Source organism: Physeter macrocephalus, chromosome 2 (assembly GCF_002837175.3).
Source record: "Physeter macrocephalus isolate SW-GA chromosome 2, ASM283717v5, whole genome shotgun sequence".
Taxonomy (NCBI): Eukaryota; Metazoa; Chordata; class Mammalia; order Artiodactyla; family Physeteridae; genus Physeter; species Physeter macrocephalus.
The window spans coordinates 134,393,674-134,406,643 of NC_041215.1; the positions used below are offsets into that span (position 1 = coordinate 134,393,674).

The following is a 12,970-nucleotide window of genomic DNA, read 5'->3' on the forward strand; positions in this document are numbered from 1 at the left end:
GTCCCCTGCATCGGCAGGCGGACTCTCAACCACTGCGCCACCAGGGAAGCCCTCGCTACATCTCTTTAAAGAGTGCCAATATAACACCCCCCTGAGAAATGTTAACCGAAGACACACGGGCAGGCAAAAATAAGCCAACAGTTCCTTACTGGGTTTTTGGTTAGGTTCTTCAAAGTGACAATTACATTGTTTGTTCCCAAGTAATCAGCAAAATGTTGCAATGGAAAGATACGAGTTTCCGTAGGGCCTAAGGGAGATGGGAATTGTAACCGAGGGCTGCTACCACATTGAAGCATATTGTAGGATTGGCCACTGAGATTCACCCACAACTGCCCAACCTACAAGCAGACGAGAATGAGGGCCAACGTGGGGTCATTTAAATCAACGGCAGAGACGGCAGCGGACACCCCGCACCTCCACTCCAGCCAGCATGCCTCGTAACACAGGCAGCATGAAGACGGGGAATATTAAAGAATGCTTCCCATAACAACCACTTGGCCACAGCAGTTTCTGAAGGAGATGTTAAGTCAATTACCGACATGCTGTTATTTATAAAGTTGAAAAGAAAAAAAAAAAAAATCACCTTGGAGCTGGCTGAGAACACTATTTGGCAGGTGTGCCCTCCTGGGTTCTGACCTGCTTTTCAGTCCAACCTCTCACGGGACCAACATACCTGGCTGATGTGCACGGCAGACACCTGTGCGGAACAGACAGATGAGTGGCTCGGAGAGTTGGGCAGGGACTTGCAGGGCCCGATGGACAGCTGCTGCTTCTTCCTCGTGGCAACAATCTTCTGGGCAACTAGTGGACGGGAAGACAGAAGAAGTCTACGTGAGGCTGGTTTCCAAACAGAGGGAATGTGGCAGGGACTGAGGGCTGTCTCCGTTATCCACTATTCCCTTCATCCGCGGTAACGGAATTCCTGATTTTTAGTTGGGCACAGGACTACCAGAATAGATATGACATTTCCTGGAGCTTCCTCGGGTCCATCCCCTCGCACCCCAGCTAAATGTGGCCATGCAAGCGAGCTCTGGCCGATGGGATGGGAGCAGGAGGGTCACATGGCGGCATCCGGGAAACATCCGTGAGAGAGCTGCCCCTGGCCCGTTTCTTCCTTATGTCTTTTTCCTTCCTGCTGTGTAAAAAGCACATATGTTGGCTGTAGCTCCGGAAGCGATCTTGCAGAAGGAAGCCACACTTGGTGGGACACAAGCCCCTTCTAGGGGCTAGGCCTCTGGCTCGGCAGCCCTGTGCAAACCTCAGACGCTTTATATGTAAAACACAAAAATACACACCTTTCTTGTTTATATTATTCTAATAATAGGACTTTTCCCCCAGTTACTTGCAGCAAAAATAATCCTAAACAAGACAGGGTAATTTAAACCAAACTCTTTGGAAAATCAAAAATCTATTTTTTTGCATAGCCTAAAGAATTACTCTTAACTCTACAGGCTACTGCATAGAATTATATTCAAGGACATGTAATTATGTCAAAGACTTTTTTTATTTAAATATATGGCTATACACATTGGGAGTTTATCTTAATCAATACAAATCTGAATTCAACCAGCCATAACTTCTCTTGGCAAATAGGCTGGCTGATAAAGCATATTGGACTTAACTGGAAAGGAAGTCAACGATTAGAAAACTCTTCCTACACCAATAGGTGTCACTACAGGAGAATAACTACAGCTTTCATTTGAACAGATGTGTGTCTTTGGGGAATAGCTGTAATTAAGTTCAGTGATAGTCAGTCCTTATCTTTGTCCAGATAGGCTGCTGATTTAAAAAATACCCACGCAAAGGAAACACACCACCGTCCCCAGCAATAGCTTACGTTATAGAAGGAGCACACACAGTGTCCGCAGATCATTTCTTTTCCAAATGAACATAATTTTAATAAGGAACTGGTTTGCCCACAGCTTATGGCTTTCATGTAAATGAATGATAGTATAAATATGATTAAGTGAAAATGAAATATATAAAAAATGGCTCACAGAGATGCAGAAGCAGCTTCATTAGTTACATCCTACCTCCGATAGGCCTCTTATCATCCTGAAAGGATGATATCAATTAATTTATCTTCCCATAGTGTATTGATCATAACCTTCATCAGCTAATCACGTTTAAATTACAGAGGAATATCGCCAACACTCTGTCATTTCAAAACCATTGGCGTATCGATCTGGGGTCTTTGAAGACGCACATTAGAATATTTTAAAAATCATTATGTGAACTCAAAACTAAAACCTAGGATCAGATTCCAACAGCCGCAAAACGTGTGTCTTATAGGTGAACTGAAATCCCCAAACCAAAAGTAAATTAACTTAAAATCATGATTGGGTGACTGCCAATTTACCTCTCTTTTTTTCTTTTTTTTTTTTTTTCTGAAAAAGAGCAAAAGGTTTTTTTTTTGATGTTCAACTACTCCTGGCCTCAGAGTCACTATTCAGTTGGATGACCATACTGACTTTCACCTTAAATCTCATGGAAAAAACACAAATGTCAGAATTTAACAGGGCGAAGCTGTTGGGAGAACTTCACAGACATTTTCTATAAGTGTTTTCTGCTCTAAGGGGAGATTTGAGAAACTTTCTAAGACAAGTCAAATACGTTATTAAAATCCTCATTTTATGGAACTCCAAATGCAAATGAATGTTCCCTCCTTCCCACGTGGAGGCTAGAAAGAGCAAGTTCATGGGCAGAGAGAACCTTTTCCCATTAAGCCCTCTCACAGAACAGGGCTGTGCAAAGTGTGAACCACACGTTAAGTGCTACAGTTCTTCTGTCCACTGAATTATTGCTTGGCCACATTTATTACAAAAAAAAAAAACGAAGTCACAACTGCTAATAACTGGTAGCATTCTTTTAAACTTAACTAGAACCTTCAACCCTATTTGTTGTATTTCCCCATAATTTTTATGTCTACACACACATGGAAGAAAGGAAAAAATGAGTTACAAATATTTTGTGCAAAAATACATAGACTGCTTTAGGAGTTACAGGATCACCCATAAAAGTGGGGGACACTTCATAAAGAACAACGGAAGTATCTGACTTCAGAAGGAAAAGGAGGTAAAGGGACTGTTTTGTAAGGCTAGGCCACCTTCTCCTCCACAGTGAAAAGCCCCCGGCCCACTGCGGGCCACAGGCCTGGGCTGGGCTGTGTGAGTGGAAGGGCCCCCCGCCCCAGTAACAACTCAAGGGATACGGGGTGCCAGGGGCAGGGAGGTACAGTTCTCTTTTAACTATAATCATCAACTTTTCCTGATATTTGGAACATTTAAATGTCAGGAGACTTAGAACATGAATATTACTTACACCCCACATTACACTGGCTGGGAAATTTTTTATAATCACTGAGTCTTTGTCTGCATTGGATCATTTCACAAATGAATACGTCACGTATTTTATATAAATACATGCAATGCACGAATGAGAAAACAGAAACACAATCACTTGAGATAACTTAAAAGAATCTGGACTCTTTAACATCGAGGTGTGATGTTTTTCTTATTTTGGTGACTTGCTTTCCAATAAAGTTGCCGGAGGCACTAAGCCTAAGTCTGAAATGCTGTCGTTGGCAGATACGGAAAATGTCTGCTCTTTTACCAGACACCCCACCAATTTTATTAACCTGATACGGCAATACTAGTACTTGGTGTCATTTTAAAAGTCCCTTCCCGGGGATGTAATGTGCATGATAAATGCACAATAGTTAACACAGCTGTAGGTTATACATGGAAGTTGATAGGGCCGTAAACCCTAGGAGTTCTCATCAAAGGTAAAAAACTTCTATTTCTTTAATTTTGTATCTATTTTACATAGATATGTTATTATATCTCAATAAAACTGGAAGGCAAAAAAGTATAAACGAATGAATGAATGAATAATGTGTATCACTCCCTCCAAAATTTTGAAATTTTATTTGGGTAATAGATAAAACATACCCTTTAACGAGCCCCTTTAACCATATCTACAGTTACAGTGTAGAAACTTCAAAACCAAGCAAGCAAATTGCTGGTGTCTAGGAGAGTCATGAGGGGCTCCTGGGGGCTGGCAGTGGCCCCTTCCTGACCTGGGCGAGGACTCTGAGATCATTCTTTTTTAGCCGTACCCTTACGTATACTTTCAGAAACGTATTTCCACTCTTCAACTAGAAAGAAGTTTACTGACAAACTGAAGCAACAAGGAAAGCGAGTTATACATTTACTTTCCCCACAAATTTTAAATTCTCTACTGGACAGATGATAAATGGCACCTTTGAATTAGTCTGTAAAAATAAAGACTCTCGGAGAGCTCGCGAATAAGACCTCATTAAACCCTGGCCTAACGCCCGATTTCTGCTTCTGCTTTGTTTCTCAAATCGTTTGCACTCAAGGAGGAGGAGAGAGAACGAGTCTGGTCCCACCAAGGGAACCAGGCCCACCTCTCACCAGGTAACTAGGGGGCCTCCTCCTCCCCTCCCTCTCCCCTCACACCTGAACGATGGGCCAGCGGTCTGCACTTCCCGCCTACTGAGTCATTTAATCCTCGCAGTTGAGGAAAACAAGGCAGAGGGGGACCGGCAGCAGAACAGGGGTTCAGACACTCCGTCGGCCCCCGTGACGGCGCCAAACACTGCCGCCTGGCAAGGCAGCACCGGCTCCCGGGACAGGGAATGTGTACCCTTTGGCCCGGTCCCCTCACAGACTCTCCCTTGCTCTGCTGACCACGGCAACCCGGCTTCCGCCTCCAACCCCTAGGCTGGACCTGCCATGGCCAAGGTCGCTGGTGACCCACTGGAGGCCAGGCCGCATCCTTCTTGGCCTCTGGGCAGCCCTAGGCACCGCTGATGGTTCCTCCTCCCATGACGCTGACTTTCTTGGGTTTCCTCCCCTGGCTGGAGCCTCTTTCTCAGCCTCCTTCGCCGGTTCTTTGAACGTGGGTGCTTCTAGGCTTCCTTCTTTGGCCCTTTCCTCTCCCTGCCTATGGCTTCTCCCAAGCCTTAGCTTTGTGCCCTTCCCGCTTCGAGAACCGTGTACCCAGTAAGCAACACCACACCTGCCCCTGGATGCACCTCAGTGTCCACGTGGCCCAAGCTGGGCCTCACCTCTAACTCTGTACCACCCGAGCAACCCCAGGGCAGGGACAGAGGAGCCAGAATAGATCGATTCTGCCACCACAATTTCTCTTCAGTTCACCCTCACTGCCAATGCCTCGACCCAAACCTCACCTGCCCGCGGCTGGTTTCTGAAGCAGCTTCCAAAGCTGTCCTCTCCTCACTGCCACCCAAGGAACACACTGCAGGGCGACCTCCGTAAAGGCGACTCTCACGGGCCCTGTCCCGTTCACAGTTTGCCAACGCTCCCGTCACCAGACAGACGTCAGAGCCGAAATTTCTCAGCAAAATGGGGCTCTTTCATGCTTGGGAGGGGTGACTTCTCCCCTCCTGTTATTACTTCCCATGGATCCTGGCTCCCATGACCCAGACACTCCTGGCCTCTTCCCAAGCCCTCCAGTGAAGGCCCGACCCACTGACAAGTGACTTAGGTGATGGCCGGCTTGGGACAGGCTGTCCCTTCTCCATCCCTTCGGTCTGGGGCTCCCATGCTGCCTGGAACCATACGGGCACGTCTGTTTGATTCTGGTTCCCACAGAAGGAAGCCCAGATAAGCTTCGTTTCCCAGGACAGCTTTACCAATAAAAAGTAGTCATCCTGGGCTTCCCTGGTGGCGCAGTGGTTGAGAGCCCGCCTGCCGATGCAGGGGACACGGGTTCGTGCCCCGGTCCGGGAGGATCCCACGTGCCGCGGAGCGGCTGGGCCCGTGAGCCGTGGCCGCTGAGCCTGCGCGTCCGGAGCCTGTGCTCCGCAACGGGAGAGGCCACAACAGTGAGAGGCCCGCGTACCGCAAAAAAAAAAAAAAAAAAAAAAGTAGTCATCCGATCTTCCAGGGTCTTATTCCTTAACTGGTTCTGAACCCCAGGGAGGACAAGGATCCCTGCCCAACCGGACACGACCCCCCTCCAGCCTCGCTGCTGGCCCCCGGGCTCACTGCCCACTTCCGAGCCGGACAGAACCCACAGCAGATGCCACAACGTGTGCTCCCTGAATCCTGTTACACACGTTGCCACCACGGCCCAGACATGCTTCCCCTTCTCTTCATGGCCAATTCCTTCTCAGAATCCGTATCTTGAGCATCACTTCTCCTAGGCAAGCCTTCCTCTCTAACCATGAGGTTCCTCTACGGAGACCCTGCATCCCAAATACCAAAGGCGCTAACACAACCAGCTCCGTGTTTCACCCAGGCCTTGACTGAGATCCGCTGCACGTTTACGCACACACGCACACGTACCTGCAGGGTCAGGGCCACGCCGAAGAGCTGAAATTCCACTTCTCAGCCCTGAACCCCTAGCGCCTGGCGCACAGGCACATTGTGCGATAAGCGGTTACCTAACAATCCCACACCCGACGCGTCACCGTTCACATCAGGTCCTGGCCTCCCGATCTCCACTTACAGGGCGAGGCCCCAGGACGGGGGTGTCTTCGACACTCCTCTTGCGTGGTACCACCTGGCATCGGTAACGTCCACAATTAAGCACTTAAATTAAGCTTTTTAAAATTGCATGAACGATTATGACATTCTTGGTAAAGTCTAATGAGTGTGAGTAATTTAACCAGCAAGATATCTTCTCTGGTTTAAATGATTTACTTGAATTAAGTCAATTAACAGAAACGTCTGAAGAGCCACCTATGGGCCCAGAGAAGGAAGGGGAGGCAGGGGAAGAGGCAGGTGACCCGGTCTCTAGCCTCATGCAGCTCCCAAGCCAGGAGCAAGGTCCTCTGCATCCCACACCAATCGCTCCAAGGTTTCACCAGAGACAGGACCACTGAGAGCCGCTCAAGTGCTCCGCTGGGTGGTCCCTGTTGCCCCATCCTTTCTTCACTCCTTATCTACTCGGCTCCTACGACCCAACCTTCTCCCCGTGCAGGTCTTGAAGGAGCAGAGGCTTCTCCATCAGGCAACAAACTGGCTGCCCTTTCACGTCCCTTTGGCCCCTGTTCACTGAGGCAGAGGGGACTGAACTCATCGACCAGCTTTGTAATGATCTGCTTTTGAACATTCCCCATCATGACGCCCCATACAACATCAGCTTCCGCTGTGTGAGCCCTGCTGTGTGAGCAGCACGGCCCCTTCTGGAATGAGCAGAGCTGAGCCCCCCGTCCTCGGGCAGTGCCGGGGAGCGGGTGACTCTGGGGCTTGGGGCGAAGTGGGGTCCGCAGCTCAGGGTGGCACTCTGGAAGCATGTACACTTGACTGATGACGTAGAGTCCCAGATGGATGCCAAATAGAAACCTGGTGTGAATCGAGCCAAATCTGAGGAAGCGGACGATCCTTCAGCTACTAGGAAAAGCCGTATGTAGCCATTGGGGCCAACACGGGGTGGCGGTTCTGCGTAAACAATGTTAGATAGGAATTTAAGTATGAACGATAAATCTATTACGGTAATATTTTAAACGTTTATAATAGACACACTTACTGAAAATCAACGAGCATGAGACTCTAATTTTGCTCCACAAAAACATTTTAAAAGCACAATTTGAGGTTGGGGGTTCATGCCATTGTTCTATTTCTATTTTTGGTGCTACCACCCAAATGTAACATTAACTGTCTTTGCATTGAAAGGCTCTTCCATTAGAACCTTGGAGGGCTTACCAGGCAAATCCCCATAAAAAATGAAAACCACCAGGGATTGTAAATTTTCCAGTAACAAATAAAAGGTCCCCTAATGTCTCAACTCAGTTTTAAATTACAGTTGAGTGATTAAACTATCTTGTTAATTAAGTAGACATTAATTACCAAATTATCTATGTAGTTCTGAATTTGTGACTTAGGAATGAAAAAAAGTTTGAAGTGGAATTTTTCTCAAAGTTAATGAACGTGAAAGGGGGTGTAGTCTGTGTTGTTGGTAATCCTATACCCATCTCCTAGATTTGTTTTCATATGACGTTTTGGGAATAAAGGAAGCTATGCCAGAAAAAAACCATTAAAATGAAAAAGAGAGAGGGAGGCGGGGAGTGGGGAGAGGGGTCTTCTCGAAGGCCTCTTGGGTTGTGTGATGCTTAGTGACAATCAGTGAACCACAGGGACCCACAGCCCTGCCTGGCCCCCACACCTGTGGAGATCCTGCCGAACTGAGCCGCCAACCGGAAAATACAGTCAGCTCACGTTCCAAGACGGTGGGCCAATTCCACGGAGCTCCACGAGACTCTGGAAACGCTACACAGGACGCTTCATTTACCTTCGTAGGGTCGACATGTACTTGACATTCGACCAGCACTCACCAACTGGGTCGATGAATGGACAGACGGATCAACAATGGGGACGGGGTGAGGACACGAGGAGAAGCAGGGGCGGAGAAGCAGCTGGAAACACATGTTTAAGGATCCCACATGCAAAGTGTGGATCGTATCCTTAAAGCAACAGGGAGCTGTCAAAGCTATTCATGGGCCAGTGACAAGATCCAGGCGTTGGAAGGACACCTGGTCTGTGTGGTTTGCAAGATGCAGGCGATCTCTACCTGGACAGTGGAGAAAGCAAGCATGGGGGGCGGAGGGGTGGGCGCAGGGTGGGGGGCATTTGGGGGGCTGTGACCGAGCGGCCGTGGTCTATACGTAGCACCCCGGGCTCTCTGATATTCTGTTTTGAGACTCTCATGTCTCAGACTGCTGTTACTCTACCCTTACACATGATTAATATTTTCAAGGGGTATAGAATTCTAGGCTGATTACACGTCATTTGATGATTCAAAGCTACCAAAAGGAGTTATTCTAAGGTTATATGAGCTCACTGATGTAGTGTTAGCTAAACCCCCAGAGTTTAAAAACTTTCAAAGCAGATTTGCACATTTAACCTACTCTAAGTTACAGTTCCTAAATCTGAGTATGCCGATCTTCCTTAGAAAGACAGGCTGCTCCTGTTCTTGAACGTGTGTTAGATCTTCCTGTCGGCACGGCAACCCGCAAGGAGAAACTCATTATCTTTGTTCCAGCAAAGCTTTCATCTTTTTTGCCACTACCTTTAAAATCACCCAACTGCTCTCTCCGAAGCCGACTTGTCCCCTTCCAAACCATCCTTCTCGTATGGACACGTTTCTCATTCTAAAAACAGGCCTGGCTTGACCACTTCCACATTTCATCAAGACAACCATCAGAATAAACCATCAGAATAGTTTCCTAATTATAACAAATATTATTAAGGAAGGAAACATACCCTGTAACTGAACGGTCATAAAATGAATTTAGGGGTGCATGAAAAGGAAACACTCTCCCATGCATTTGTTTTCTGGTTCCTTGTCGGTGAAAACCTAATGAGAAGCTCTGCCAAAACCCCTGTGCCCTTACCTTGTGTACCTGAGCACAAAATATGACCTTTCTATTATATTTTTAAAAAAAACCTTCTAGGCCAAGACAGGCCATGGTTAAAAAGCCAAATTCTCTTTAATTTCTTCTAGTGAAGCTTTCAAGTTTTCTGTGAAGTAATGAAATCCGAATTCTTAATCTGAGATTCCGTTCTTGTCTGTATTTTTATCTCATTGTATTAAAACAAATTTATCTTCATTTACGTCGCAATTACCTATTAGGGTTGTTAATTTGCTGGAAATGAAGCTACTGTTTAATTGCTCCTATTAATCGGGGGATTTAAATGCCGACTGTAATGAACAGTTACCTTCAGGATGGAGCAAAGTCACGGCTGCTGACGTTAATGTCACAATTTCAGAACGAGGGGACATTTCTCCAGGCAGCTGGATTTCCCTCTTCCTCCCAGAGAAAGTGCAAGAGTTTTTAAACATAAAATGTTTTAAACATAAAATGTTTAAAAACTCACGCTGAAATAAATAAACACGGTCTATTCAACGTGTTTTATACGTGTACCTAATTCTGATGTAAAGTTATTCTTTGTGGCAGGGGAACATCAAATCATCCTGCCAGAAACCCACATCCCTTTTTCACGCGTTTCTTCACGGCACAATTTTCTCTTAAAACCAAGTCCCAAAGTGGAGCTGCCAACGGGAGGCTCTGGGTCCCAGCGGCCCCAGATGTTGGGCTGGCGGGCAGCAGGCACCAGGACACTAACCACCCGCTGGGGTTCTAGGCCTCCAAAGGACACAGGGTTCCTGCGTCCACACGCAGAGGACTTTGAACATTCACTGCTCTCAAGAAAAATAAGTTTCAACACATCCCAACACCACACTGTCAAATGTCCTTCAGCTGGTTTTGCCCGCGGCCGGTCTGGACGTGGCACTTCTAGGGCCGGACTCTGCTTCAGCCCGCATCTCTCTGCTAGAAGGAAGGAAGGAAGGCATTCCAATCAGCACTGCCCGCAGTCCCCTCAGGGATGGCATCGCGGGCTCCAGCGGCCCTGTGCACCGTCAGGACGCCCAGCAGACCTTCTGATGCTGTATCTGCAGACACTGAGGGATCCTCCAGTCCCCTCTGTCCTCCCCCCCGCCTCGTGCTGCCTGGCCTCCCTCAGCACCGCCCACATTGCTGGGCCTTCTCCAGCCCGCTGAGCCCACCGGCACCCTCATCTAAGACCTTCACCACGTCATCTCTCCATCACTGTGCAGACTCCAGGTTCTCCTCTCCGAGTGTAGAGGAAAGAACATGATACTACCCAGCATCTGGCACAAATCCGACGCCTGCTGGACGCCTGGAGAGTCAGGGCCCCACTCAGGGATGGGCTCATGCTCCGGACAAGTCCGAGGCACCCAGCGCACACTTGTGCCAGTGCTGCTTGGACCCAGGGGGGCCTCCAGGGTCCCCAAACGGAAATGAGCACCACAGACCTGAGTGGTGACTCTCAGAGGACTAATGGGGGAGGGAAGAGACATCTGGGCTCCGCCCCTCCTTCCCCTGCCTCCCCTTGGGCACAGGTGAGACAAGGATGACACCTGCCGGGCGTGCATGAGCCAGAGGGTGCAGCATCGATGCCAGTGACCCAGGCTGGTCCCAGGACGCTCTCGGTCCTGCCACGAGTCTGCCCTCTTAAGTTTAATACACGGAGTCGGCTCTTCCCTTCCATGGGTCAGGGGCGGCGTCTGCCCTCTGCCCTCTGGCATCCCTCACTCACGATCCATTCCTTCATCACATCTTGGAGCAGCTAGTATGTGCCAGGCAACCTGTCAGATGCGGGAGACGGTGGGGTCCACACCAGCCTGCCGGCCACACCACTGAGGAACCAGGGACCAGGAGGCCTTACACGCTTGCGGTGAGAGCGCCCTTCAGAAGAGATGGTCACACAGCCTGCGTGACTTCTTTTACTAAGGTCTCAAGAAGCAGCACTCGGCAATCGTAGCGGAGAACCCGCAAACCTCTCACTCCGCGCCAGTGTTTCAGGTTCAGCACCTGCCTCCTTCCTCAACAACCGTGTCAGGTACAGGACCAGCTGCGGGGCTTTAACAGCGCCCTGAAGAGAGGTGTGTATTTGTGACATCAAAGTGGGGATAATTTTCAAGAGGGAAATATTGATGAATTGTGAATAGACTACATAGACACTGAGGAATCATTAAAAGCAAGAAAAATTTGGGGAAAGGGGCATCGGGGAGGGATAAATTAGGAGATTGGGATTAATAGATACACACTCCTATATAATAGAGAACCAGCAAGGACCTACTATATACACAGCACAGGGAACTCTACTTGATATTTGGTAATAACATATAGGGACAGAGGGTCTGAAGAAGAATATATATGCGTAACTGAATTGCTGTGCTGTACACCTGAAACCAACACAATATTGTAAATCAACTATATTTCAATGTTTTTAAAATTTTAAAACAGCAGGAAAAATTTGGCAGCATGACCCGGAGCACAAAGCACATCAAAGCGTGCTTCCTGCCTGAGGAGCCGGCAACGATCAGCACTGGGTGAGGGCAGGCCCTGACGAAACAGAAAACCGTGGTGTGTGTGCGGCCGCCGCAGCAGCAAGGGGCGCATGTGTGCCCGCTGGCTCAGTCCTGAGCCAGGAGAAGACGAGGAGTCTGAGAACGCACGAGCCAGGAGCAGGGAGGGGGCTGCTGCTGGCCATGGGCTCTGAGCATCGCCAAAGGGAGATTCCAGGAGGCGGGAGCTGGTACCTCTGACAGGTGCGGAGATCTGGACAGGGGCTGGAACGTCACTGGTCACCCTGACCCTCGAGCTGCACTCTGATGTGCTGTGTAAGATTACAAGTCCGAGTACCACCTACTCGATGCTCACTGAGCATTCATTACTATGACTCCGCTTAATGAATAATCAATTGACACAAGCCAGCAGGGTTTAAAAGCAGGGGACGGAGCTTAGATTAATCTCCAATGTAGAAAGATGTGCCAAAAGCATAAATTAAAGATCTTTCAAAGAGCGAAGCTTTCCGGACTGGGGCACTGTGATAGTCTCACCAAGGCCCAGGTGAACACGGAGCTGCACCTAGACTCGGACTAGAAAACATTCCAAAGGCCACAAGTAAACCCAGGGCAAATCTGTTCGAGAGGCCAAGAGATGATTAACTTTCTCTCTCCCTCATTCTCAAGTTGGATGCAAATCAGTGTCGTTCAAGACAAGGCAAGTGAAGATCCCAATAAATTGGCAATACAATTTAGATGGCAGACAAGGATCTAAAAGATAAATGGCTTAAACAAAGAGGGGGAAAAATGAACCTGTCACTTCTTCTCAACTCATCAAGCTGTCTCGCGGAGAAAGCTGATGATTCCGGAGCAGAGATGTTTCTGACACCCACTGAAGGTGATGGCGCACCCTGGATGCTTTCATCTGAAGCGCCTCACCGTGTTTTCTGCACCAGGAAGGCTCCAGGACTCACCTTTTAGATCCCCCCCACTTTTTTTTTTTTTTTTTTTTCTTTTTTTGCGGTACGCGGGCCTCTCGCCGCTGTGGCCTCTCCCGTTGCGGAGCACAGGCTCCGGACGCGCAGGCTCAGCGGCCACGGCTCAC

At 48.4% G+C, this 12,970-nt stretch overlaps 1 protein-coding gene across 1 annotated transcript in view; it reads right to left on the bottom strand.

The window, feature by feature from the left end:
* Positions 1–12,970, bottom strand: part of AGAP1 (ArfGAP with GTPase domain, ankyrin repeat and PH domain 1) — a 339,370-nt gene that overhangs the window by 295,335 nt on the left and 31,065 nt on the right. Inside the window, exon 3 of the mRNA XM_055079504.1 lies at positions 674–801. Within this exon, the coding sequence (XP_054935479.1) occupies positions 674–801 (128 nt within the window). The remainder of the gene's footprint in view (positions 1–673; positions 802–12,970) is intronic.